The 27282-nt window shown below is 52.9% G+C and overlaps 10 protein-coding genes across 10 annotated transcripts; 6 read left to right on the top strand and 4 right to left on the bottom strand.

Moving 5' to 3' along the window:
- Positions 1-4443: 4443 nt before the first annotated feature.
- Positions 4444-6197, bottom strand: COCVIDRAFT_28385 (hypothetical protein; the record flags this gene model as incomplete). Its single annotated transcript, XM_014699078.1, has 3 exons — positions 4444-5639; positions 5704-5790; positions 5843-6197. 3 exons carry the CDS (start codon positions 6195-6197, stop codon positions 4444-4446), a joined length of 1638 nt encoding a protein of 545 aa, XP_014554564.1.
- Positions 6198-6478: 281 nt separating this feature from the next.
- COCVIDRAFT_104639 (hypothetical protein) lies at positions 6479-6892 on the bottom strand (the record flags this gene model as incomplete). Its single annotated transcript, XM_014699077.1, has 1 exon — positions 6479-6892. A coding segment is annotated over one exon (414 nt), but the record flags the coding sequence as incomplete, so codon positions are not given.
- A 1836-nt stretch (positions 6893-8728) lies between these two features.
- On the top strand, positions 8729-8881 carry COCVIDRAFT_104668 (hypothetical protein; the record flags this gene model as incomplete). Its single annotated transcript, XM_014699076.1, has 1 exon — positions 8729-8881. A coding segment is annotated over one exon (153 nt), but the record flags the coding sequence as incomplete, so codon positions are not given.
- Positions 8882-10199: 1318 nt separating this feature from the next.
- Positions 10200-13183, top strand: COCVIDRAFT_17724 (hypothetical protein; the record flags this gene model as incomplete). Its single annotated transcript, XM_014699055.1, has 2 exons — positions 10200-10345; positions 10483-13183. 2 exons carry the CDS (start codon positions 10200-10202, stop codon positions 13181-13183), a joined length of 2847 nt encoding a protein of 948 aa, XP_014554541.1.
- Positions 13184-13644: 461 nt separating this feature from the next.
- COCVIDRAFT_104602 (hypothetical protein) lies at positions 13645-15258 on the top strand (the record flags this gene model as incomplete). The annotated part of the gene is made up of 2 exons (XM_014699075.1): positions 13645-13668; positions 13723-15258. 2 exons carry the CDS (start codon positions 13645-13647, stop codon positions 15256-15258), a joined length of 1560 nt encoding a protein of 519 aa, XP_014554561.1.
- Positions 15259-15635: 377 nt separating this feature from the next.
- On the bottom strand, positions 15636-17088 carry COCVIDRAFT_28382 (hypothetical protein; the record flags this gene model as incomplete). Its single annotated transcript, XM_014699074.1, has 2 exons — positions 15636-16875; positions 16991-17088. The coding sequence occupies 2 exons, from the start codon at positions 17086-17088 to the stop codon at positions 15636-15638; spliced, it is 1338 nt and encodes a 445-aa protein (XP_014554560.1).
- A 394-nt stretch (positions 17089-17482) lies between these two features.
- COCVIDRAFT_28381 (hypothetical protein) lies at positions 17483-18384 on the top strand (the record flags this gene model as incomplete). Its single annotated transcript, XM_014699073.1, has 3 exons — positions 17483-17522; positions 17582-17838; positions 17920-18384. The coding sequence occupies 3 exons, from the start codon at positions 17483-17485 to the stop codon at positions 18382-18384; spliced, it is 762 nt and encodes a 253-aa protein (XP_014554559.1).
- Positions 18385-19959: 1575 nt separating this feature from the next.
- On the top strand, positions 19960-20857 carry COCVIDRAFT_104581 (lytic polysaccharide monooxygenase; the record flags this gene model as incomplete). The annotated part of the gene is made up of 3 exons (XM_014699072.1): positions 19960-20342; positions 20438-20751; positions 20814-20857. 3 exons carry the CDS (start codon positions 19960-19962, stop codon positions 20855-20857), a joined length of 741 nt encoding a protein of 246 aa, XP_014554558.1.
- Positions 20858-22794: 1937 nt separating this feature from the next.
- COCVIDRAFT_104580 (hypothetical protein) lies at positions 22795-23767 on the bottom strand (the record flags this gene model as incomplete). Its single annotated transcript, XM_014699071.1, is given in 5 exon segments — positions 22795-22880; positions 22900-22961; positions 23078-23212; positions 23269-23325; positions 23466-23767. 5 exon segments carry the CDS (start codon positions 23765-23767, stop codon positions 22795-22797), a joined length of 642 nt encoding a protein of 213 aa, XP_014554557.1.
- Positions 23768-25014: 1247 nt separating this feature from the next.
- Positions 25015-27164, top strand: COCVIDRAFT_28379 (hypothetical protein; the record flags this gene model as incomplete). Its single annotated transcript, XM_014699070.1, has 8 exons — positions 25015-25200; positions 25256-25430; positions 25486-25708; positions 25766-25881; positions 25981-26110; positions 26175-26222; positions 26291-26605; positions 26672-27164. The coding sequence occupies 8 exons, from the start codon at positions 25015-25017 to the stop codon at positions 27162-27164; spliced, it is 1686 nt and encodes a 561-aa protein (XP_014554556.1).
- Positions 27165-27282: the final 118 nt, after the last annotated feature.

The following is a 27282-nucleotide window of genomic DNA, read 5'->3' as shown; positions in this document are numbered from 1 at the left end:
CGGGGGGAAAGAGAAGCGGGAAAGCCATCTGCCACTTTCCTTGGTTAAGAGAGAGAAAAAGGGCCGATGGGGAGACCCGGTTTATTTGTACTTGATATACTGTGTACGTAGTTACCTCCGGTTTTTTTCTGTTGCTGTGTATGTATGAAGATCCAATTTTCTCGGCTTGTTGCCTCACTTTTTTTGTGGTGACTTGGTTTTTTTTGTGTATGCGGGTTTTGCATCATCGTGCAGTGTTGTGCATCGACGTAGAGTCAGGAAAAAAGGGCCATAGATGAAAAAAAGCGGGAGATAGTCCATCGTGCGCTTTGATCAATGTTGCACTGCGCGATGGTGTGGCTAGGTGGGTGGATTATGCGTCAGGTGCATTGCACTAATCGCGACGGTAACGATTGCCGAAATCTTTGTGTCCATGTCCATTCCCTCCCAATCTCATCTCGTGTCCACATCTCATGTCGTCCGCCTGCATCTTAACTCTGCCTCCGCGGAGCATCATGACTCTATTCCATGTATACAAATGTGGTTTAAGCACCCACACACAAACTACTCGCAGGCAGCAAGTTTTGGTTATGCTTGAGGCTGGGCAATATTGAGCGATGATAGTTGCAAGGCAAGCGGATACCGTGCCCAGCCTATTGGGACCTCCCGTCGCCCTCCACTACCGCTATACGTACCCAGCACTAACATCTGTATCCGCAACCCGCCGTGGTGATCAGTCGTCAGCCTTGGGGAAATAACATCCCCTTCTTATTGCGGCTCACTAGCATGCATGATATGATCGTCATCAACCCCGGAGAGTGTCTTACCTTACGCAATACCGAGTTTTTGCAATAACGATATCAATCACTGTTTTTATTTCGACTTGGGCTGATAGATGATTATGAGCCCAAAGTCACACGGCGGCGGCAATTTCCGATCGAACCACGACGACGACCACTCCTCCACCACGCTTTTCTCGTCCTCATACTCAGATATGGTCTGATAATATCAAAGCAAGACAAAGAACAGGGCTGGCCCAGCGGCCCCCTCCCCCGGCCTGTCATTCAGGTTGGCCGTCCACCATCATCCCGAAAGCCACGCGTAGCTGACACAAAAAACCCTGTTTCCCTGTGTCAGCTGCAGGTGCATCACTGGGAGGCGAAACGACAACGCCTCACGTATGACTACCTCTATCCCAGAACATCTGGTTCGCATGGAAAATCAGTCACGTTTTCCCTATTCCCGTAATTCTCGCAAATCACACCGGTCTTGTTGACGAATTACTTCAGATGGCTTGCGTCGGCATACGCCGTGGTGTGCCTGCGAGTTTAGCCACATACACATACACACATACGTACACAGCAGCTTACATCGGTGTGAGCGAACCCAGACTCCAGAGCAAAACGGTATAAGGCGCCCAATGACCACGTGCAAGCCACATGTCTGATGCATGTGACGGGCGTAAAAAACCAAGCCCTATCTCTTCTCGTTGCCTCGGACCTCTCAGGCAGAGACAATGCACAATTGATGACGGTCCTCATTCCCCAGAGTCTGGGAACGGCATCCCACCATTCTGGTCATGTACCTTGTACGACGGAGAATTCTTTTTGTCTTTTCTTTCTATTCCTGCTCTTAATTGCCCATGACAAAGGTGGTCTATGCATAATGGGGCGAAGGAAAAAAAAATAATGATCGGTCGACGATATGCAGGCACCGTGCGCTTAGTAAACGGTTATGCGGCGAACCAGAATAAAAATAAAAGTTGATAAAATAATTTCCAGGCCAAGGCGTTCGGAGGATCGCCTGAATGCTTTGAAATGTGCGTGCACGGTAATCAGTCTTGCCATTTTGATAATGATAATATGCGTGACATAGGCGGGTTAAAGTGTCCAGACCCGGGTGAAGGGGAATTGCACGTGCGGCGGGATACTTTATTGAGAAGCATCAACGGGTCTTGCCTGTGTCAGTCCCAAGTTGGCGTGACGAGTGGATCCGCTGTGAACGGGTCGTGGAGAAGAGAACCCTTGATTTGTCGATTGCGAATGCGAGGTAACGGATAACGGGGCGATCTGGTCGGCTTGTGGAGAGAGAAATTGAGGCCCCCTTCCGATGGTGACAGACGGTGATTGCTTGCCTTGATGTTGTTATCGCCCTGATGATAGTGTATGTATGTCCACTGCTCTTCCCGGAATAAGCTCCCGGGCTCGCGGAGATTGAAGACGAGATTGGAAGAGCAACAGCGGCTCAGCTTGGTGTGCATGCATTGCAACATGTACCAAGCTGCGAAAGGACGTTGTGGCAGGCCCATACTAAGGCTTGCTCTCGGGCGAACGTCATCCATGACCCTTGTACCATGCCCCCCCCCTCCCATGAACCGTTGCGCACATGTACCTTATGGCTGCAACGTTGCACATAACACGAAGGATGCTTGTGGTCGGGTTCCTGCGAAAACGCCATTTTCATACTTAGTGCCAGGTACACTGGACAATGGAAAATAGTAGGTCCCTTGAGTCAAGTTACATCATGTCCAACAATCGCATGGTATGGAGTATACGACACAAACCCTGCCTGACAAGCGTGGGGGGGAAAGGGTGAAGAGGCGGGGACTTGGCCAGTCAGATGCAATCTGGGGTCATCAAAGGCCAAAAGGGCCGATTGATGCCTGTATGCTGATTATGATACTTCGTGTTGCTGGTATTGGGCATGCCGTCATCCTTGCCCGCTAGGAAGGTGAAGCGGCGGTACTCGAGGGGCCTGCACCACCTGGGGACCGGACAAGAGCGCAACCGTAGGAGTAGGCCTCCAGTAAGCGCCTCTCAGGCCGGCCCACGCCCAATTACTGTGACTGGACATGAGACCGAGTGGCGCACTCCCCCCACGCATTGCCGGAGATTGACCCTGGTACCTTGGGCCGATCTGCCTGTCGGCATTCGTGTCCCTCGTCTCGTGGCTCTGCTCTGCGTACCAGTAGCAGGCTGGTAATACTGTACGCGAGCAACACAGAAGCAGCCTACTGTTCCAACCTTTGGGTTCTGGAGCGGTCGCTGGGAACGCTCCCGCTCTCTTCGGCCGGTTAAATGCACCAGCGCGCTGTGAGATGTCTGTGGCTGCAGTCCTCAAGGTTTACTGACTCGGCCGCATTCCCACTCCTCTCCCCATGCATCCAAATATCGTCGTTCCGACGAAACGCGCGAAGGATGCCCGCCAGAGTGTTGGGTTGCGGGTGCATGCGCGGATTGGAGGAAGAAAGAACCATGTTCCCGCTTCAAGGTGGACAGGTCGGGGGGGTTGTGGCATGGTTCGGTCGTGAGAGCCTGCAGCCAGCCATGTACGCATTAGTATGCATCCAAAGCATGCCAACCAGCCTGCCTGACAGCAAGCAGGCCAGCCAGCCCAGCGACCAGCTGCATCTTAGCAATGCGCACTTGTGCCTCACTTTCAATCACCGAGGTAGATCAGTCAATCGCTTGCTCTGCCATGGGTTCCCTCCCCAAGTCTATGTTACAGATTCCAGCAAGCAAAGAGTGGAGATATCGGATGCGTGTTGCTGTGCCGCGCTGTATATACCTTGCCCTCCTATGCATACATACGTGTCGTCATCGCAACGAACGAAAAAAACAGAATGCCTGCAAACTACAGTCGGTCCTTATTCAACAAGTGCTGCAATGCCATGTGTACGAGTTTGCCTCGTCAACGCCACGCTTTGGGGTGTGTGTGTGTGTGTGTGAATGTGTATGTGTGTGTGTTTGAAATATGTGTGTAGGTGTGTAGGTGTGTGCGGGCGTGTATGTGTAAGTGCGTGCGTGCGTGTGCGTGTTGGTATGCACCCATGCATCCGACCTTACATGGACGCTGTCCAAAGCAAAGTGTTGTGATGCGCAAGGATCCTGCAACTAAACGGCAGCCAAGCAAAACAAGCGACGCTCATGGTAGAAAAAGCGAGATACAAATAAAAAATAGAACAAAAATAAGGTGCTGAACCAAAACAAAGCCGTTTTCCCCGTTACCCTAACGCAGTACCGCCGTATGTGTGTGAAAGGGGAGAAAAAAAAAGACCCACTCCTAATGCAACCTGGTTGTGAGGCTCGTACATGTAGCCCATCGCTGCCGGTCCGACCCTCGTTAAAGCCGTCGAAGAACCACGCAATCGGTCCACCAAGCAATCCATGACTCCTTTTTGACGCCCTTACAATCCTCGTTTGAATAAGAAACCCTGGGAGCCGAATATGCTGCCGAGGTGTTGCGTCACGGTGCAGCTTTCTCGTGGCCATGAGAGCCGTGCACCGCGACAGACCCTGTCTTCAGCGTCGGCTACATCATCCTGACCCACACTGTGAAAACAGTGAGAAGGCCTCATCCAGGAGAAGCAGTCGGAAATGACGCGCCAAGCATATCGCGATCCCCTCAGGCAGTTTGTGGCTGGCTGAAGCATGTGCGAAGTGTCCCAGCGACTCCTATCCCACATCAAGTCGCCAGGAAATCCCATCCACGGGCGTTGATCAGACGCTCCCAGTCCCAGCTCTCTTTCTGTACCTCTGGATCATCAGAGCTCATGAGTTCCCAAACTTGATCAACAACCTCTTTTGCAAATCCAATGTTGCCTAGTCCAGTGCATGCAATCAGTCCGGCGAAAGCTCGGTTGATCTCGACACGCTGCTCTTCCTCAAACGCTGCACACCCAATCAAAAAGAGGGGCAGGAGAACATTGCTTTGAACCCAACCCTCTGCGGGTAGTTCGTTAATGTATCGGATACCGTCATCGACAGCGCTCTTGATAAAGGGATGAGGCTTTGAATCTTTGGTTGTGCGATATAGATAGACCCATGTCGCTTGGCGATACAGCATCGAGATTGTGTAGCGAGGGGATCCCGGTGTATGAGGGCACACCCATCCACGCAGACCAGTGTCGATAGCATGTGCTGAGAGCAGAGCTTCATAGTCCATGATGGGCTCAAGCTTCTCATCGATACGGGCACGAATCTTCCGTCGCAGGTTGCTAATCTTGGAAATGAAGCCAAACAGGCCGTCCGATACCCCGATGAGCCCCGCTGTTTCCGGGCTGATCTTGAAAGGTAGGTTGAAATCGTCCATCATCGGTACCTCAGCGCCATCAAGAGACGTGATCTGGCTAGCGATCCAATGGTAGTAAAAGAACTCGTCGAAGAGCGTCTGGAATTCTGGATTGGAGGACTTCTGGTTCATCGCAATCTGCTTTGCCGCAATCATGTGCATCCGGTATTCGCCCGATGTGTTGCCGTCGCAAATCGAATGTAGAAGGTGAAGAAGGATCTGTGCCACATTAGAGTCTTCATAGACCATGACCCCGCCTTCGCCGGCTTTTTGCCGTTCGAGATCGTGCTTGAGAAGCTGCAGAGCTTTGCCTCGATGGAAAGCCTGCCTGTCTTCATACTCCTGCAATGGGTTGACAGAGTACATGTGAGAGGCCGATAGACACAATACTGAGTGCATCAAGCCTTCGTGCTGGAGGGCCATGGGCAGCAAGATCTTGGTAAAAGGGTTTGTCGACTTGTCGCCGTGTAAGGTGAGTACGGCACTGGCCCTGCTGACAAAATGCTGGAGGAGATTGCGGTCGAGATCGTTCTCAACGCCCTCCATCAGAGGCGGCAGCTCGAACTTAACATCTTGACTTCGCTTCCGCGCTGTTGCATTGTTAGCCTGGCTGACTCTTTAAAAAAGCAAAGGGGGTAAGATAGAACTACAAACCTTCTGCGGCGCGCTCTTTTCCGCTCTTCCAAATCTCGACAGGCTTGTAGCCTTCGCAATGAATGTTGTTCTTTTGACATGACAAGCCTACTCATCGTTAGCATACACTTGGCGGCGTTGGGATTGGGTGTGCGATTACAGAATGGCTTGGTCTCGTCACACTTCTTCTTTCGCTTCCGGCATGTCGTGCAGCCAGTCTTTGATCGAGCTTTGGCTTGCTTGGCAAGGGTCGTTGGTGAGCGAGGAGGGTGTATCCTTGGTCGACCACGGGCTCGTCTTATCCGAACTGGTTCCGTTGGGGAGATGGGTGCGTCTTCCGGAGATGGTTCTTCCTTGACATCGGCCAGTTGCAGCTCCGTCTCTTCCACTTTTGGCACTACCTCAAGGGATGCTGTTCGTCCGTCTGTCCTCTCTTCTGACGTTGTATCTGGGATGGTGAATACGTTTGAATCGTAGTTGGGGGTGGTAAATGGGGAGTCGCTAGCGGAAGACATGGAGGGCTGTGGCGATGAGCTCGTGCTCATCCGAGTGTGCGCGCCTGGCGGCGAAGGGCCGAAGGAATTGGTTGAGATCATTCGGTCCAAGAGTCGGAGACGTTTGGGAGACTACTGGTAGGAGGGAGCATGCATTGGAAGTGTGGTTGTTTCTACGCGCGGATGGTTACGCAAAGTAAGAGACGCTGGCTGGCTGGCTAGCTGACTGGCAGGCTGGGGGAGGGGGGAGTGCGTGCGTGTGGATGCGGCACGGCGCAATGCAGGAAAGCAGCCACCAGGAGTTATCTTGTGTTACCGCCGGTCAATGCTGGCTCGCAAAAGCACAGGTTAGTTGTGGAACGGTGCGGCAACTGCTGGAGCGGAAGATGGGCAGCGTGTCGTAGGAGGGTCCAAGCGGTCCGCTTCTGATGCCTCGAGCGATCGCACGGTAGGTTGCGTGAGAGCGGGGGGAATGCGTCTTTAGCGAGTCGTGGGCGCCGCGGAACATCCAATAAGGTTGGGGAGGAACTAACGGCAAAAGAGCGTCGTTCCGAGATGAACGGCTGAGCTGAACACAGACCAGGACAGGCAGGGATGGGGGGCAAAGCCAGTTCACTGGGAGATGTTTCGATGTCAATGTCGATGTTGATGGTTGAAAGGGCCGAAGTAAGAGATGAGTCGCGGGAGGGTGCGGAGGCGCGATAAAAGGCGTGGCGATGGTGTGTGCTCGAACGGGTGGGATATGTCGACTAGGTATTAGAGTGCAGGGCCGGACAGCTCGAGCCTGGCAACGCGGCAACGCAGCAACGCAACGCAACGTAGCAAGGTAGGGTAGGCAGGCGAGAGGATATAGTGTGTGTTAAAGTAGCGTCGCAGCAGCAGGACCAAGTCGCTTCCAAACTGGTTAATGGAGGATAATCCTAGAAGTAATCCACCAGTCCCGCTATATCCATGACCCTAGGCCGCCATCAACTTAAAGCAGAGACTCGACCGACGCTCGCAGGCCAGCACCGGGCAGGCAAAGGACAGTGTTGAGCACAGCTGGCAATTGTATTGGAAAGCCGCAGCTGACTTGCCCGTCCATCCCGCTGGCGCGAACGCTACATTGTCTGGAGTTTTCTGCAAAACCTGATGAAGCATTGAAACGTGATGTTGCTAGTCTGTGTATCGAATGGTGCATGAATCGCTTTGGAGCGGCTTCATCTCATCGCTCGTCTGCTAGCCACCTCGCCCTCCTCGTTGGTTGCACAAGCTTCTCAGCGTCGAAGCTGGTGACCCGGCGGTAGCAGGGGGCAGGCTGCAGGTCGTGGTGTGAACGCCCTAGTAGGCCCTGCACGCGTCCGATACCCTTTTGATTGACCACTTGCTGACAGCCAAGCTCGGCTGGCCATGCTTTCGGCACTCTTCTCGATCTGCTGCTGATTGTCACCACTCAGACACGATGAATTCACCACCAGGCACTGGAACGGCTAGCAACTGCGCGCGGCACTTAGGAGTAGTAAGGCGCCCTTTGTCGATTATCTGCCCCACTTTGCAGACGCCCAGCATATCGTGCTACATCTCCGCGATGCTTTGCGTGTGTGACCTGACGACGCTACTTCTCCACACTTGTGCTCCGGTCGAATCGGACACGCTGCTGCGGCTCTAGAGCGTTCTTGTGCGGCAGGACCAAAGGCGATCATAACACGCCGATAATCGACCAGGCTGTGTTGAGTGTTTCCAGCAGCAAGCCACATGTCAGGGATGGCGAGGCCTAAGGGATCCTCACGTCGACAGCCGTCCTGGCTGGTAGGCTCGCAAAGTAACGGCCAGCCAAAGTCTGTTCGAGATGTCATAAGCTCGCATGCACAGTCCCCGCAATCACGACGCGTGTAAGCGAGTAGCAATCACAATCGGCTTACAATCAATCTAGCGCTGCTTTGGGCCTAACTGACGAGTTTTCATGTGTGCGTCTACCTGCGTGGCGAGTACACTGCCGACGATCTAGGATAGTCCTCTTTTTCTTTTCTTTTTTTAAATCTTGGAGTATGCAGTGTTTTTGCGCGAGGCGATTCCCTGCGTGTTGAGGATCTGGTTACTTTGCGGCCGGAGCGGGACGACGGGCACAAAGGGGGCACGCTCCCAGCGCTGGCTCCTGGCAAGTTTCCGCAGTACCCTGACCTGCCTTCGGTCCCAGCCGAACGCTATGACGGGGTCGTCAGAAGAAAGACAATTGCCACGCTCGTCAGTGAGTTTAGTGCAGAGTGCATGTACGGACATAGCATGCGTCTATGTCCGTATGTACATATGTAGCATGCTAGGCACATCTTGTCCTTGGACACACTTCCCAATCGAGATGTGACTTGGGCAGCATATACTGTGGCGTTTTTCTTCAGCGACGGCGGTAGCTTTTTTTGGGAGTGCAGCTTGCCGCCAACTCTTGTGGGCGAATCAAGCAGTCGAAGCCACCCAGCCAGCATGAGTCGGTAGAAAAGTATCATGTTTCGGTTCGGCCGTCTCATGGCGATGTGGAGCTAGGCGGCCCACACCTGCTTCGATGTTGCCGTTTCCAATTTACTACAATGAGCCTCTTTTGGACCGCAATGTCCGCAGCTGACGAGTGTCATGACGCATCACACCCTCGGGGCCAGGTCTGGTGGTTACTTGAGGGGGATGGGATGAGGATGAGCTGGAGAAGGGGTCAGATCCGGTGTCCCTGCGTGTGATGGGGGGCACTCTCCTCCCCGGTGGGTTGTGGGTATTAGCCCGTTTTCGTGTTTTGAAAAGAAACGGGCGCATGCAGCCGAGAGGAGACACGGCGAATGACTTGCAGCAACTAGTGGTGGGGATTCGCTGCGGGGTCACTTAGGATCGCCATGGCGTTCCATTCGCTAGCAAGGTCGTCGACGCCGCCGATAGTTGCAGACGGCAGCTGCATGTGCAGCAATTGTTGAGCGAGGTTCGAGAGACTTCTGGGGCCGAGTGGGCACAACTAGGAACTAGTATCGCCGTGCCAGGGAGAACCATGATGGTTCTTGACACCTGTCATGACGTCTTCTGCGACGGTTGCGTTGGCATATTCTCAATCAGGAGAGACTCAGATGAGGTGGGCGGCATACGGGTCGTCGGATGGGCAATACGAAAGCTGCATGTCTGCGGCGGGTTGGCATGTCTAACATGCCGGCTTCGATCCGAAGTTCCGCCTAGAGTGTGGTGCGAGCAGAGTGAAATGGAAAGCCTGGTGTGTGTGTGTGTGTGTGTGTGTGTGTGTGTGTGTGTGTGTGCAGTCTGGCAGGCCTCTGCAAGCACTACGCTTCATTCACAGCCACAGCTGGACGACGATTCGTACTCCTCAATCCCGTCCAATACCCACCGTCAGCCGTCGTGGTGAAACGCATGGTATCCCGGCACTTCCAGCAGATGCGTGTGCGGGCGGATGATCGACTGACATTTTGAGTTTATTCGCTCCGAGCAGACTGTCATTACTAGAGAGAAACATGGCCTTTGCCAGTGGCATTCTTCTCCACACAAGGAACCCAAGATGCAGCCATGACTCTTGCACTTGCAACCAAGCGGCTCTATCCGTGGAAGCTCCTCGCCGGCGCAATCAGGAAGCGCCGAATGAGATGCGCTGCGGCCAATTGCATTAGTCGGCTTCGATTCCATTGTCCTCTTGATTTTACATGTCTGAAGCCTCCTGCAAGCCATGTTGTTGCGTCTTGTGCTATGATTTCTATTTGTTTCCGCAATCGCAATGCCATATCTGTTGATATTAGTCGAGCCGTGGCCAAATGCCGTGAACCAGCGCCATGGCTTTGATGCTGTACAACCAACCCTCTTGGACGGACGATCTGCGTGTTCGGGCGGCGGATAAACCTTTCGCCGGGCGCAGTCGCGCTCTGACGCGTTGCGGGCATTCCTCACCGATTACTACATACAGATTCATCAAGGAACAGTGTCGACTCGTGAATCCAGCCCGAGCCCTACCACTATGCGCTTGGAGACTAAGAGTCGCATATAACCAAAATATTAGCGACGGCCGGCATGTTTAATTTCACTCCCCTGCTGGGCGCGCAAAGCTCGTCGCCAGCATCACAGTCATTGCTAGAGTTCGACGGTGGCATTCAGATCCTCATAGATGTTGGTTGGGACGAGGACTTTAGCGTAGAGCAGCTGAAGGAAATCGAGAGGTAGGTTTCTGAGCGCATGGTCGAGTCAGTGCAGATAGTGTTTATGCCTCCCAAATCGAGCTGCACATGCGCCCGGGGGACTGCACCATAGAGATACACACGATATACATACAGGTCGACTAACCCCGATGCTCCAGACATGTTCCCACACTCTCCTTTATCCTCCTCACTCACGCGACCACTGCGCATCTCGGCGCCTACGTACACTGTTGTAAGAACTTCCCCTTGTTCACGCGAATACCTGTCTACGCAACAAATCCCGTCATATCACTCGGTCGAACGCTCCTCCAGGACCTCTACGAATCAACGCCTCTTGCCTCGTCAATCATCCCCACTGAAGCCCTCAATGAGTCGGCATACTCTTTCTCCTCGGCACTCAAGGGTGGAAAGAACCCCAATATCCTTCTTCAGGCGCCGACCGCTCAAGAGATCGCCGATTACTTTGCCAGGATCAACCCATTACGATACTCGCAGCCACACCAGCCTATTCCGTCGCCTCACTCGCCGCCACTGAACGGTCTTACCATTACTGCATACAGCGCTGGACATACACTGGGAGGCTCGATATGGCACATTCAACATGGCATGGAGTCTGTCGTATATGCCGTCGACTGGAACCAGGCGAGAGAGCATGTTCTCTCCGGAGCTGCATGGCTCGGAGGTCCTGGCACTGGTGGTTCGGAAGTTTTGGAACAGCTGCGTCGTCCAACTGCTTTGATCTGCAGTAGTAGGAATACCGACATGGTCAAAGTCGCCAAGCCACCAAGCAAACGAGACGAGGCATTGATTGAAATGATACGGGAGACAGTGGCCAATGGTGGAACCGTCTTGATTCCCTCAGATTCTAGTGCCCGTGTTCTTGAGCTTGCATATCTTCTCGAAGAAACTTGGCACCGCGAAACAGCAGAGGGCAGTAATATTCCTCTAACCAACGCGAAGATATATCTTGCGAGCCGGACAGCAGGTGCAACGATGCGTTATGTACGGAGTATGTTGGAGTGGATGGAGGAAGGCATTGTCAAAGAATTCGAAGCAAGCGCAGCAGATCAGGATCGGAGGAATAAAGGCGGAAAGGATGAGGACAGGGCCAAGATTCCATTCGATTTCAGGCACATCACACTACTGGAGCGCAAGACACGCGTAGCTCGTATGCTTGCTGCCGATGGACCCCGCGTGATTCTGGCAAGCGACACCACACTCGAGTGGGGATTCTCCAAAGATGCCCTGCGAAGTTTGGCCTCTGATGAGAAGAATCTCGTCATCCTTACCGAAAGATCAGGTGAATTGGGTGCACAGAGAAAGGGGCTAGGCAGATATCTCTGGGACCTGTGGAATCAGCGTAACACGTCACCAGGACAAGATGCACCTTCTACCGTCGTGATCAATGCTTCGGGTGATCAAATTCCATGGAAGACCGTACGGGCGGCCGCATTAGAGGGTGATGAGGTCCCACTTTATCAGCAATTTTTGGCTAGTCAAAGGCAGCGACAAACTACAATGGGTGGAGACAACGCAGCTTTGCTGGAAACATCCGCGGACGTGGTGGATGATCGATCATCGACTGAATCAGAAAGTTCAGAGGGCTCTGGGGATGGGTATCGAGGAAAAGCCTTGAATGCGACTGTTGCTCTGCAACATGCACGCAACAAGCTCGGTATGACAGATGCTGAGCTTGGCGTCAATGTACTCGTCCGCCGCAAAAATGTCTACGACTACGAAGTGCAGGGCAAGAAAGGCAAAGAGAGAATGTTTCCGTTCCAGGCGAAGAAGCGCCGGACGGATGACTTTGGCGACCTCATCCGGCCAGAAGACTTTGCGCGTGCCGAAGAGGAGGACAACACAGCCGGGGAGGCACTCCGTGGCGAGGATGCAAAGAAGGAAAATGCTGTTGGTCAAAAGAGGAGATGGGATGACCTAGCCAACAACGTTGACAATGTCAAGGCAACTGCGCAACAAAAACGGCGGAAAGAAAGGGAAGGCCGGGAGGGCGAAGACGAAGAGTCGGATAGCGAGCCAGAGGAAGACCCCGACAAGGTGGAAGGTCCTTCCAAGGTCATTATCGAGTCTGAAGCGCTCCAGATCCAGTGTCGGATAGCTTTTGTCGATTTCTCGGGTCTACATGACCGTCGCACGATCCAGCAGCTGATTCCCCTGATCAAACCGCGAAAGTTGATTTTTGTTGGCGGAGAGCAAGGCGAAACCCTTGAACTTGCAGAAATCAGCCGCATAGCGCTAAATGCCAACACTGATTCCGCCAGCGCCGTCAGCGTCTTCACACCCACTGTGGGCATGGTAATTGACGCCAGTGTCGACACTAATGCATGGAGTGTTAAGCTCAGTCGAAGTATGGTGCGCAACCTACGTTGGCAGAATGTCCGTGGCATGGGCGTCGTGGCCATCACGGGCCGTCTTGCAGCTGCCAGCCTGGAACCTGAAATGAAAGAAGAAGCCGACACACCTGCGAAGAAGAAGGCCCGTGTTGATGCTCCCGCTATCCCTGTCTCGAGCGATAACAATAACGACACGCCTGTCCTCGACGTTGTCCCTGCCAACATGGCGACGGCAGTTCGTTCCGTCGCTCAACCTTTCCATGTGGGCGACCTGCGTCTTGCCGATCTCAGAAAGCTCATGAATGCAAATGGTATGCAAGCCGAGTTCCGTGGCGAGGGTATACTGGTTGTCAATGGCACTGTAGCGGTCAGGAAGACGGCCACGGGTCAAATTGAGATTGATGGTGGCGCATATGGAAATTTTGATCCAAGGACCAACGATGCGGCGACATTTTCGCGGGTTAGGAGACAGATTTACGAAGGCTTGGCCGTGGTTGCTGGGGGGTGAGAATGATGAAGGGGGCTATGGGATGGATGAATGGTTTGCAGGGAGTTTTGTTACATGGGACAATGTGAGAAGGTTCAGCAGACTTATTTTTTTTATGTCTGAAGCTCAGTGCGATGAAACACAAAATCTCTTTACATGTTCTGAAATGTTTGGTGCTATCTTCTCATCTAGTAGAATAAGGATATCCAACTTGGCGAGTTATTTTCTCGAGGGTCTTTGCAAGTAAACAAAGCATATCGGAATACTGTGAGACTTCATTGCTTACGAAGTTACATAATCCTCCCAACGCGTGCGACTGGAGAAGATGGAATGAGGGTGAAATCTGTCGAACATTCTCGATGACGAGCTATGGCCCAAACGCGACATCCCACTTCAACCACCCCGCAATCCCAAACAAAGTCCAGCGTCGAATCGCAACAACAAATACAGCACTGTAACAGCCGACACAGATACTGTCCGCCATGGTGATCAACTACAGCAAGTGGGTAAGTGCCATGTGGTTCTCGTGTCGTTGCGATAGCCTCTAACTCTTCGCAAAGGACGCCCTCGAGCTCTCCGACGACAGCGACATCGAAGTACACCCCAATGTCGACAAGAAGTCATTTATCCGCGCAAAGCAAGCCCAGATTCACCAGGAGCGTGAGCAGCGCCGTCACCAAATAAAAACACTAAAATATGAGCGCATCATCAACGATGGCCTTACAGAGCGCGTCGATCGCCTCCTCACCGCGCTCAAGTCGCACAAGGACAAACAGGCGGAGGGCAGCGGCGCGAGCGATGACCAGCTTGTATTCCAAGCCATGATGGAGAGCATGATGGACATGAAGGCTGGCAAAGACGGTGGCGCAGACAGGCCACCAACGCCCCCAGAGGGTGTGCATGAGCACATAAAAGACAAGCCCACATACCCACAGATGATGGCGAGTCTGGTAGATGCGGTGAAGAAGGATATAGATGAGCAAAAGAGCGAGGAGCCAAGATACGACCTGTTTATCAAAGGTCTAGAGAAAGAAAAGGAGCGGATACAGGATCTGCAGAGCCAATTGCTTGCAAAATTGGCAGAGTTAGAGAAGGAGGAGAAGAGGCACATCACCAGCGACGACTTACACGAGGGCTTCAACTATTCCAACGTTAAAAAAGCAGAAGAGGACAAAAAGAAAGCCTCTACTGCAGCATCATCGTCAACAGGCGCTAAGAAGGAAACTACAGTCGAACTTCTCAATGCTCCCAAACGACCAGACACCACAAGATCAGACACAGGCCAGTCTTCTGGTGCAGACGCCGACATAGAAGAAGGAACAGTCGCCGGTGCTACCGGTGACAACGAAGATGACATCACTGCGTCTCCCCTTGCACAACAATTTGCCAAGATCAAGGCAGGAGACTGGTACGCCTGTCTACAGTTCCTCATGCAGCACCCAGAAATTCTATCCGAGAAAGAGACAGACGGCCTCCTAGTCGAAGCCTTCAATGCCGAGCTCGACGGCAAACCCAAGCACGCCCGACAATGCGTACACCAAGGCCTGCTACTGCAGTACTGTCGTCAACTCGGCGGAAGACAAGGTGTAGAGCTCTTCTTTAAGCGCATCCAAACAAAAGACCACCAGGCCGGCAAGATGTTCAACGACGACGTCGACTCGACATACGGCCGCATCAAGACGCGCGCAGCCGAGATCCTCAAGGAGCGCGCTGAGAACCCCCAGGGCGAAGGCGCAGGCGTCGAACAGATCCAACTGCACGCCGTGGATCCAAACACGCAAATCAACATTTCCGTCCCGCCCAAGGAGCCCACTGCAACGGATCCCGAGGAACGAGAGGCGGAAGTCCAGGCGAGACAGATTTTCGAGTCGTTCCCACCGGGCTTGCAGCGCGCGCTTGAGAGCGGCAAGCTGGATGAGGTGAACAAGGTCCTTGCTAAGATGAGTGTGGAGGAAGCGGAAGAGGTGGTAGAGAAGCTAGGACAAGGCGGCATGTTGAGTCTGGAAGAGGGCGTGATTGATGCTACGACTGAGGAGGGCCAGCGCGTCATGAATGAGATTGAGAAGAATCGTGCTATGCCTAGTGCGAAGGAGTGATTGGGATAGTAATGTTGTTCTTATCCGGACCAGAAAAAAGGCTGAAAATATGGTATACCATGTCATGACATGTTCAAGGTGAGGCTAATTGTACATTATTCTTTTTTTTCCAAATGCTTGACGCAGTTACCACTACTATCTATGAATACCAATGTTTTCTGTTCCAACACAAAGAAAGATCGAATAGTGAAACGAGGAAAAAGGAAAACATCGTGATTGTAATGACATGACAAGAATAACTACACAATCCACGTGTATGATGATACATAAAGCATTGACGATTGGAGAAGAAAAAAACTCGATAATAGAAAAAAAATAAGCTCTTTATCCTCAATTGATACGTGACGTATATCTCCCTCTCTCTTGCGATCAACCCTTTAAATCAGCTCCGCGAAATTATCGTCAATACCCGCCATATCCCTATCGCCCGCAAAAGCCGCAAGTTCATCATCCGGCGCATTCCGGCTCATCTTCCTCTTCTTGTGCATATTCTCGTACGCCTGGTGTCCGTACGTAGCACCGTCAGCGCCGGGTCTAGCATGCTGGAGGCTCTTGAGCAGATCAGCAGCGACATGCTGGTTGGGGTCGCCCATTGTGGTTGCAAAATCTGGTTGCGTGGTGTGGTGACCGGGTGCAGGTGCGGTTTCAGGGACGACGGGGTGGGCGGCGGGTTCGGGCATGACGTCGTCGCCTATATCGGGGACGGGGTCGTTGCGGGGTGCTGGTTTTTGCTGGGGGGAGCCGGTGGGGGTGAAGGATTCCATGGGTGGGGGAGTGAGTTCTTCGACTTCGGGACGGCCTTGGCCGGTGGGGAAGGTTGCGGTTGCGGGTGAAGTTGCGGCGACGGGGAGAGGTGCAGTCGAGATCTTGTTCTGCTCTGCTGCGGACAAGCCCTTGAGGATTGCCTCCTCGACTTCGCGCTTGCGGCTTTCGATCGCCTCCTTTCTGGTCTTCAGATCGGTTGCCTGCGCCTCCTCTTGCTCCAGTTTTGTCTTGTTCGTCTCAAGCAGCTGCTCCAGGCCAGTGATGAGAGCCTTGCGCGCCTTGATACTCTCTGCGACGGCGCCCTCAGCCAGTGCCAACTTCTTGCATAGGGCAGCGAGACCTGCCGCATGCATGGGCGGGGAGGGAATGGCAGCGTTGGGGTTGGTGAGTTTCTCATAGTCTTGGTTTGCGGTGGTGACAGCGGGCTTGGTTGCAAGATCAGCCTTTTGGAGAGCAGTTGCAAGAGGAGCGACCGAAGTGAGCTCAGGCGGAACGGTTGAACTGGAGAAGAGCGAGCCACCAAGAGCAGGCTTGCGCGTGGACTTTGTGCGATCGATCTCGTCAATAGACCTCTCGATGGCTTGCTGGACGGCCGGGTTGAAGATGGCTCGCTGTCGCCAGACCTCGACCACACGTCGGATTTTGTTCTGTATCTCGTGAGGCGAGCCCTTGTAGGCAACGGTCGTTGCTTCGGCGAGAATGGGCTCGTATGCTTTGAGAAACTCCTCCTTCTTGCGCATCTTGGATGTCTGGGTGATTTCGTTTGCGAGGTAGATTAGGACCAGCTTCTTGTTTGGCGTCGACTCCTTCATACGTTGGAGCCATACAGCAGCAATGCGCTCGGCATGTCGTCTGTAGATAGTCGTATTAGCTTCTAGCTTCCAATCTTGCAAATGCGACGAGTGCGCGCGCATGCGCGTGAGACGCGTTCAAGAGTGCAGCGAATGTCAAGTATGCGAGGCTTTACCTGTGAAAGAGAATCCATTGGCCAACCGTCGAGATGGCATCTTGGGTCTCGTTGAGCGATGAGAGCTTTGCCTTGAGGCTGTCCTCGGTAAAGGCCATGCTTAATGTCTTCACGAATAATTGTTGCAGCTACTGAAGAAAGAATCGCACGCGACCAGACCAACACGACACTCTCAAAGCAGTGGAGACAGACTCTGTAGGAGCTGGCGATACTTCTAGTTGATCAACTTGAGGCTTGCTAGAGCCTGCGACTACAGTGATGACGAACGGATGATGGCAGAAGACAATAGATGAGGCCTGTCGAAGGTGAGGGAGAGCTCGGGGACGCTAACAGCGATGCGGGCTAAACGTAGCTAGGCACTCGCCAAGCCTGCTCCTGGCTGGTGACGGTAGCAATGGGTCAACCACCAACAAGACACTTGGAAGCAAGCAATCGCCGCCAATCCCATCGCTACCGCTTCTCCCTACACCCACCACACACATCACATTCACAATGGCCGACCGATTCCCTTCATTAGACGAGATTGACGCTGGTTAGTTCAGCCATTGAACCCCCGAAGCAGCTCCGCAACACAGTACTGAACATCTCCAGGCCAGACCGAAGCGCGCGGTGATTCAGCAGCCTTCGACCTTGTAGGCGACACTGCCGACGCCGATGACTTTCTCTCACGCGAGCGCGCTCTCCTTGGCGACGACGCCGACCAGTTTGCTTCAGAAAACGACCGGACAGCCACCGTCGAGGATGGAGAGGACGACCTCTTGGGCGGAGGCTTCAGCCAGGCCCAGGCTGGTGGTGAGGAAATGAGTGGTTTCGAGAGCTCCTTCCCTGCCATTGACACTACCAACGAGGTATGTAATGCGCTGCATCCTTGGTTGTAACACGTGTTGCAAGAGGATGTTTCTTGTTAGGCACCGTACTGACTGCAGCAGCACATGGCCCCTGGCGGTACCATTACTGGATCAAGCCTGCCCTTCCTTCCCGGCCAGCCAGCCCCATCATTCACTCCCCAGCGATCAGACTCCCCAGAGCCCGATGTCATTCGAGAGTGGCGCGAGCGCCGCGACCTCCAAATCCAGCATCGCGATGAAGTAGCCGAGGAGCGCAAGCAGAGCACGATCAAGGAGGCCCAGCAAAATATTGACGATTTCTACGAGAACTACAACAACAAGAAGGAGAAGGAGATTGCCAAGACACGGAAAGAGGCAGAAGAGTTTCTTGCAAACCGAGACGACACCACCGCGGGTGGAACCAGCTGGGAACGCATCGCGAAGTTGGTCGACTTGAGTGGAAAGGGTACAAAGGGTGGTGCGTCAGGCAGCGACAAGGCACGGTTCAGGGAGCTGCTCCTCAGCCTGAAGAAGGACGAGAAAGCACCAGGCGCAACCGGATATTAGGGGACGAAAACAGCTGGGTCGTGATATTTTCGGAGCTCAAGGTATGATTTTGGAAAATGCGATCATGTCCGAATATAGCCAGGAGTTCATGGATGGGCTGCCAATTGTTTGCTACGGCTGTGTTAATATCTATTCTCAGAATTCTGACGAGTGCTTTTATGCTCGGCCGATACCAGCAAATGCAAGAGCGAGGTCTGTTCGACACAGTGGCTCTTGACCACACTCACACGAGTATTGCCCTCAATTTCTTCTGGCTGTGTGATTGATGAGCATATCCAGGACTATCTGGGCACTTACGGCCCTTTGGACATGCTCATGCACATATCAAGCGTCAAAACCATTTACTTCGGAGCAAGAACGCCCAACAAAGTGCACTGACGTCATCCCAAAGTAGAAGCAGCGACCTAAATCCACAGGAGCATAAACACGAAGCCACATTATATCACCTGATACTAGCTCTCAGTAAAGTTAATCACTTCTAGGCCCTTGTGATGCCAAATCCCATTTGGCTTCCCGCCGTTAGAGCCAAGGCCTCGCCTAGTGTACTGCAATCTAAACGTTTACGCTTGCGTCACTCTCCTTTCTCCACGTCCCCGGGCCGCATTCCAACCTAGCTGCAGAAAAAGGCTGATAGTAGTATCGAAGGCAACCTCGCCACTACAGTGACACGTGAAACCTGGACCGGCAACCCGGCTGGGTGCTATATGAAAGCTTTATTAATTTCTCCGATGGTGCAGGATTCCCGCCAACCGCCCACCCCCTAGCCGACATCACGTGTGAACGTTTCAATCCGAGACGACGAGTCCAAATCAAAAAGGCTATTACCACCAATCATGACTGCAAATAAGAGTTTGTCTTGTGACTGTCATTGCAGGATGCTAGAGATGCCCGCTTTGGAGCCTTGTCAACTGTACATTCACGTTCGACTGTATTGGCTCTGTTTGCGAAGGGCTGTTTCATTGGTAAACCCAACAACCTACTGTCAAATGACGTCTGTCCAGGATGCCGGCCTTTTCACAAAAAGAATGATACCTTTTATCTCGCTTAACCTCTCCAGAATGCTTTGACCGGGGATAACGGCTTCTCCAAACACTTTACAAGGACCCAAAATAGGCAAGGTGTGCATGTTACTCGACATCACGATGACCCTTTAGCGCGCCAAGTTTTTAATCTACATGTTTTCTCTCACACCCCCCCCCCTTCCCCCCTTCCTTGGTCCCGATGCACCAATGCATGAACCGAGGGGCGTGGGGAGTCTCTCGGAAACATTTGCAATAGTGCTTGTTGTGGTATGTTTGCATAGCAAACTATCGGCTTTTGTATCGTGGAGGAATTAGGTGCCGAGGTTGGTGTGGTGGTACTACTATAAGAGCCTTCACTACCGTGTGTGTATCAATTTATCTCGGCATCGAGGTGGGTTTTGTACCGAGCTAGACTTCTATCCATCTATCTTCTCGAAGTAGCTTATATAGAATCTTCTTGCCTCGACCTTTTTTCCCTCCACTGCACTCCTTGACACCACACTCTACTTCTTCCTCCTTCGATATATTTGGAAACAAAGGAAGAACGACAAAGATGAAATACCTCCTACCCACCCTCGCCCTTGCTGCCACAGCCGCAGCCCACGGCTACGTCTCCAACGCCACCATCGGCGGCAAAGACTACACCTTCTACCAGCCCTACCAAGACCCCTACACCACTGGCGTCAAACGCATCTCGCGCCCCATCCAGGGCAACGGCCCCGTCGAGGACGTCACGCTCACCGACCTGCAATGCGGCGGCTACACCGCTGGCGGCTTCAAGGGCTCCTCCCCCGCAGCTCTCCACGCTGAAGCCGCTGCAGGCTCCGAAGTCAAGCTCTACTGGACACTTTGGCCTGAGAGCCACGTTGGCCCCTCTATTACGTATATGGCACGGTGCCCGGATACAGGATGTGATGCCTATATGCCGGAGTCTGCGTACGTTTCCATTTCCTCTATTTCCACCCCCTTTCCATACTGCTGTTTTGTTGAATCTCAATGAGTCACATCCGTGCTGAACGCAGCGATGACAGTGCCGTCTGGTTCAAGGTCCAAGAAGAAGGACGTCAAGGTACATCGAACAAGTGGGCTTCGGATGCTATTCGCGTGGCGGGCGGATACCTTTCGTATACTATTCCCAAGTGCCTTGCTGCGGGGTACTATCTTGTGAGGCATGAGGTGCTTGCGCTGCACTCGGCGTATAAGTATCCTGGTGCCCAGTTTTACCCAGGATGCCATCAGCTTAAGGTTACGGGGGGTGGTAGCACGAAGCCGTCGTCGGGTTTGGTGAGCTTTCCTGGGGCGTACAAGGGGACGGATGCGGGGATTGCGTATAATGCTTATACTGGTATGTTCTTTTTTCTTTATCGAGTTCATTGAGTGAAGAGAGGGTTGCTAATTCTTGTACAGCGCAAACTTATCCTATTCCTGGGCCGAAGCTGTTTACCTGCTAGATAGTAGGGGGGGAAAGGGGATGAGGGGTTGCGGAGTGTGAGGGAAAGTGTATATAGAGTGAGAGGTGGACTGTAGATATTTTTTGCTTCTGTATATACTTTGGGATTGCTAGAATGGATAGACGTGGTGCCTTTTGACTGCTTACCTACCTTGCTCTATTCATCACAGTCATATCATGTATGCGTTCACGTTTGTCAAGTTAGTATGCAGAGGCATTGCACACCTAGCACTCTCCCCCACTGCTACCGTGTGTGTTTGTCTTTTTTTTTTCGCCTTTCGCGCAGTATGCGCAGTTGATAACCATACAAGTCTGCCTCTTTATTTCCACCTCTCAAACAGACCCTGATTCCTCGCTCACCCCACCCTTGTTTGGTGGATATTATACAGATCATCTGACAGCTGCTCCACACGCGAAAGTGGGTTATCCGTAAAGCGGGCTCTCGACGAAGTGGATTGTAGAAGAGATATGTGGTTCGAGAAGTGGGTTGCTTCCAAGGCGCCTATGTAGTGTGCCTCACAAAGTGGATACAGAAGAAGTGGGGGAAGGAGTACAAAGAGTCACAAGAGGCTTCCCCCTCGATACACACATCCAGCATATACCCAACACGTAGCATACAAGGATAGGCCGCCCTGTATTTTTGAGCGACGACTCCACTTCGTAGTTGTACGTGGAAGAGGGTTGTGATGGGGATGCGGATGGGGATGGGAATGTAGGAGTGGTGACTGCGTGTTTCCGGTCTGAGTTGATAGGATGGCAATACTTTTCCAGCTATGTTCCAGCAAATCCTACACAGCTTGCATAATGCGATACTGTCTTCTTTTTAAGAAATTGCGTTTGCAAAAAAAGAGACGTGTCTGTGTGTTCCCTCTCGCCCGACTGGACAATACCATCAACATAAGCATGGTAAGCATCGGTCCTTCTTTTCCTGCCTTTTACGTATTTTCCTTGTTATGCAAGCTCAAGACCCTGGAATGTATAGAAAATGTTGATCATGATCTTCAGTTGGAGGTCCGGTCGTTAAAATCATTTCGCTTCACTCTCGTCTCATCAATTTCTGTGACTGAAGGGAAAGCTTTTTCTGTATGGAGGTCCGTTTGTCGCGATATCTTTTTGCTCCTATATCTTCCCAATGCATCAATCCCTGTATTACTGGCTGTTCTATGACATGAGACCTCTGCTTTACGACTCTAACCCCGCAGGCACTGTAGACGGGGTTGTTGACTTGTGGGTGAGAGCCTGGATAGTAGCACAGAAACTCAAAGGAAGCTGACCCATAGGCTCTTTTATTGATTATTTCGGCCACTTGGGTGCCTTGTGAGTGTGTGATGAGTTGAGTACATTGCATGTTGACATGGTGCTAGCTGTAAGCCACGACGAGTAGAAACGGGGGCCTCATTGCCGTAAATTTACCGGACTACGACATACATGGGCCTTTCTGTGCTATCTGAAAAGGTATGCGGATCCGACGCCGGTTTCCGGTCACCCTGCGCCTAATTGAGAAATGCTGCATATGCTAGTCAGAGAATCGAGTGGACAAGTGAGGTCGAGTGGTGAAGGGCAAAAGGTGTCGCAGGTCCGCCATTGGGCAGCGCGCTACAGAATGCCACGCTGATCGTCGGCCCTAGCGGACGGGTCCGCACATGGTTTCGGCGGCTTTTTTTGAAACGGCCGAGTGCCTGAGGTATCTTCTGGAAGACGAAGCTCAGATGGGTTCGCTAAAGTGAATGGCGAGTCAGGATGGTCGCGGACAGTTGTTGGAGTTTGAAGGGCATTCAATGCTGCGGGTACTCCCCTTTCTCCATCTCGCTGTGACGCCGACACGAGTGAAAGGAAAGATCAGCCATAATGCACTAGGTATTTGGCGTGATGGTATCAAAAAAGTCGCGGTCAAGATGATGTGAAGGCAAGGACGCTACTGACGAAGCTACTGAGCTCTTAGCATGCGATGATGCCCACAGTGGGGCGACCGAAATTCGCCTCTTTCTTCCCTAACTCGCATCTGCGCGAGCCAGTACCGAACACTGACGGAGATTTACATACCGGATTGGGAATTCGGATGGCTCTTAGGTACCGCGACCCTTGGATTGTCTTTATCCGAGGAACTACTCGGAGCATGTCAATGTCATGGGTGCAGCAGCAAGCTCCCGTGATATCCGTTTCCAGTGTGACAAACGTCTTAGGTGGTGCTGGGTACGTACTCCGGGTCAAGCCAACTTACTCGAACCGGGCGGCCGTGTGGCAGTGTGTAATTTCTCGGATGCATGGCTGGGCAGCCCTCCCACCGCTCTTTCGGCTGCTGGCAGCAGCAACGAGGGGCATCGAAGGCATCACGGCATCGACGACATGGGCGATGCTTGATCAGGTGGACATGTGCATACTGGCTAGGCGGCGCTTCGGAGCATCGCTCACCGTAATACAGGCTTCAGAAGCGACAGTGCTGTGGCGCGCCTTAGGGCAGCACAGTGGCTACGCTTTTTTTTCTCTTTTGGTGACGTGGGACAGGCTCAGGACCGGCGCAATGGTAAGCAACAAGCAAAGTCCGGTACATGGTCCTTCACGCGGGCCACACGCACGTGTGTGCCCCATTGCGGGCGTCCATCGCTTACGCTACTCGACCGGGAAATTCCACACTGGGCTGCAGCAGTTTCTGGGATGATCTGACCATGGCCATGACAAGAGGGGAATGCTGCTGCATGTACGCGTAGAGGACTGCATACGTGCGTAGAGGGTAGCAGGGCGTTTCCTGCAGGCTCTCTGACACAATCTCACTCCACTCGTACAGTGCAGAGTATGTAAGGCCCGTGGATAATAGCCCCGGATCGGGGCGGGATATGCAGGCAGACGCAGAGCAGCCAGAGTCTCTGATATCATACGTACCCGTCGACAAGCGCCTCGTCCCCTCGGCCATGATGGACTCGCATCAGAAACAGCCGCGGCGGCCAATGGGCCTCGAGCGTCTCACCGCCTGGACTCGAGTTTTGCTACGAACTGTCAGGGGGAACCGGTTGCAGGCAGGCCGCAGTCGCGCCCCCGAGTCGTACCGCTTCCAGAGCCTCGCCCAAAAGGCAAGCCGCAGCTTGAATTTGCATCCGTCATAGCTTCTGACGACGGCGATGGAGTGCGGCAAGCTCTTGGCCAAAGGCCTCGAGTAACTAAGCAAGCGCACCCGAATACGCGACGACAAGAAGCCTGAGGTGTCGTGTCGTGTCGTGTCGTGTCGTGTCGTATTATGCCGTTCAGGGACAGGCACATTGGACACGACAGCAGTTGACTCACCATCAGAGCGCCCATGAAACAGTGGCTTGCTGCGAGCAATTGGGTCTCATGCAGCTTCAAGAACAAAGACTTGCTTCGATCGCTCGTCTCCTTCCGAGATGGATGGTAGATGATTCCCAGGGCTGAAGCAGACCCTGGTCGCTCAAAATGCAAGGTAGTAGGTAAACGGCCCGCCACTCTGGGTCGCCGAAGCGGGCAGCATTTTGCTGAGCACGCTCCTCTTTTCAACCGTCCGGCACCAGTCTTTGTACCCTGCGCAAATGACAGTACCGCAAATCCACGGTTGCTTCGTCGCGACTAGCATCCGCCGGGCCCTGGCAAGAGAGTGAGAAAATAAAAATGACTAGCCCAGATGGAGAGAGAGACAAGGCTGATTGACAATGTCCCATTTCTGCTCCTCATCGGCCCACTTTCTTACTTGCCTTTTTCCATGTTCACGCCCTCCTCAAGCAAGCAATTCTGCAGCACACTCGGCGCGTGTCATCATGTACACGCATATGTACTAATTACAGGCCTAACAGTATGTAAGTCAGTTCTCGCATCATGATGCTACTGGATAGTCATGGCCTGTGGCTGCCAGCAGGCTTGGGCCCTTTGGCAAGCTAAGCCCACGATAAAACCCACTACTCGCCTCCCCGTCCCTACCTTCACCTCCCCGACCACCATATCCCTACCGCTTGCAGCAGTACGCTTTCTGGCGCCGGGGGCTGGTGTGGGTCTATGCCACTGCTGTCAATGTCCCTAGTGTGTCTCCAGCAGTGACCCACAAACGTCTTTTACACGCTTCTAAATCCCTTCTACGCCTTCCATCACTGAGCCACCTTTCCACCTCACTCTCTCACCAAAATCTCATGTTCAGTCGTTGACGTCTTGTTGACCATGGGTAATCCAGAATTCGGAAACAGAGGACCAGGTGCACCGTCCGGGCACGGCAAGGCACTCCAACCAACAATTTCATCTCAATCCTCCAGGACAACAGACGCGAGCAAGAACAACCAACACCCCGCCATGGCGACCATTGCAGACGATGACGACCGTCTTCTCGTACGCATTGGATATGCTCCTGTAGGTGCCATGTTGTCTGGTCTCGGTTCAAACTCCAATCTCACACTGCCCGCAGGTCCTCCAAAGACATTTCTCAAGATGGTCCACAGTCTCATATGCCATTTCCATTCTCGGAGTGCTAGGTTCAGTGCCTGCTACCTTTGGAGCTCCAATGTCATCAGGAGGTCCAGCAACAGCCGTCTGGGCCTGGTTCATCGGTAGCATCATGGCATACTGCATCGCCAGCTCAGGTATTATACTCCAACTTGTCTCTTCACCGCTGAAGCTAACAAACCTCCTCCTCAGTTGCCGAACTAGTCTCAGCATACCCTACAGCCGGAGGAATGTACTATGTCACAAAACACGTTGTGCCCCCCGAGCACGTCGCCGCCTGGTCGTGGATCATCGGATGGTGCAACTTCCTCGGTCAAGCCGCTGGTGTCGCTAGTTTGGCATACACCATTTCGCAAATGATCTTGGCAACAGCAGTCATGCACACCTTGGATGGTGCGGGGCCAGTCTTTGAACCGTAAGAGTAACACACCATTCTAGGCCACACACAGTAGTAGCTTACCGATCAATGCAGGAAAGCTTACCAGACGGTGCTCCTTGCCATTTTTGTGCTCTGCATGTTTGGCGCCATCTGTTCGTTCCCCACGAATTGGCTGCACCGCATTATCCTGTGGTTCGCCCCGATCAACAGTACGTTCGCCTAACATGTGTTCGCGTTTATAGTGGTGGTGGTGGTCGTCGTCGTGGTTTTGCGGGGCACAAAAAAATAGAAGCTGACAGTAAGCACAGTTATTGCATCAATCTGCATCTGCATCGCCCTGCTCATTCTCACGCCCAATAAACAAAGTCCCAAATGGGTTTTTACTACCGTCACGGACGGCTCCGGATGGGGTAGCCAAGGTTTCTCATTCCTTCTCGGGTACGTTCGTATCGGTACTAAAGGGTTTAAAAAAAGTAATATGGAACTAACTTGTGTCGTGCAGCTTCCTCTCGGTTGCATGGACCATGACCGACTACGACGGCACTACGCAGTAAGTCAGCCCTATGGAAAGCCCCAGACACGCATGCATGTATGCTAACCCTAGTTTCCTTTGTACAGCATGTCTGAGGAGACGCACGATGCCGCCATCCGCGGTCCCGTGGCGATTCGAGCTGCAATCCTCGTGTCCGGTGTCGTCGGCTGGATGCTAACCGTAACCTTTTGCTTCTGCATGTCCGACTACGACGCCATCATGTCGACGCCGACTGGCCTGCCCGTGGCCCAGATTTTCTTCAACGCAGGCGGTAAAACCGGTGGAACCATCATGTGGTTTTTTGTCATGCTGGTCCAGTTCTTCACCGGATGCTCGGCCATGTTGGCTAATGCACGCATGGCCTGGGCGTTTGCCCGCGATGCTGCGTTTCCTTTTTCAGAGTAAGTTCTTTTTTATGACTCCCTTTGCAACGAACCAAACCGCTTACATTGTTTTTCCCTTTGAAGTTTCTGGAGCAAGGTTAATACGCATACGCATACGCCCGTCAACGCTGTCTGGCTCGTCGTCGTCTTCTGCAGCTGCCTTGACCTCATCGGTATCGGAAGCACACTAACCATCACCGCCATCTTCAACATCACCGCGCCCGCCCTCGACATTAGCTACATCGCTGTCATCATTGCTCACCGATGGTATGAAGGCCGCGTCGTCTTCCACCCAGGCCCGTACTCCATGGGCAAATGGAGCAAGCCCGTCAACGCCATCGCCGTCACATGGGTCATCTTCATCAGCGTCGTCCTGTTTTTCCCGACCGTCCGCCCGCTACGTGTCGACAATATGAACTACGCCATTTGCGTCGCCGCATTCATCGGCTTCTTTAGTACCGTCTGGTGGTATGCAGGTGCGCGAAAGAAATACACAGGACCCAGGACCAGCGATACGATTGATATGCTACCACCTGAGGACCCAGAGGAGATTTTCAACGACTACGATAGTCCGTAGACTGCGCTCTCTCTCTCTCTCTCTCTCTCTCGACTTTTCCTTTCGACTCCCTTTTTTTTACATCTCGATCGCGCGCATACTGCCAGGTGCGGATATCTATCTGGCTTTTTCCCAACGA

This window comes from Bipolaris victoriae (assembly GCF_000527765.1).
Source record: "Bipolaris victoriae FI3 unplaced genomic scaffold scaffold_67, whole genome shotgun sequence".
Taxonomy (NCBI): Eukaryota; Fungi; Ascomycota; class Dothideomycetes; order Pleosporales; family Pleosporaceae; genus Bipolaris; species Bipolaris victoriae.
This window is presented reverse-complemented; position numbering and strand designations above follow the sequence as displayed.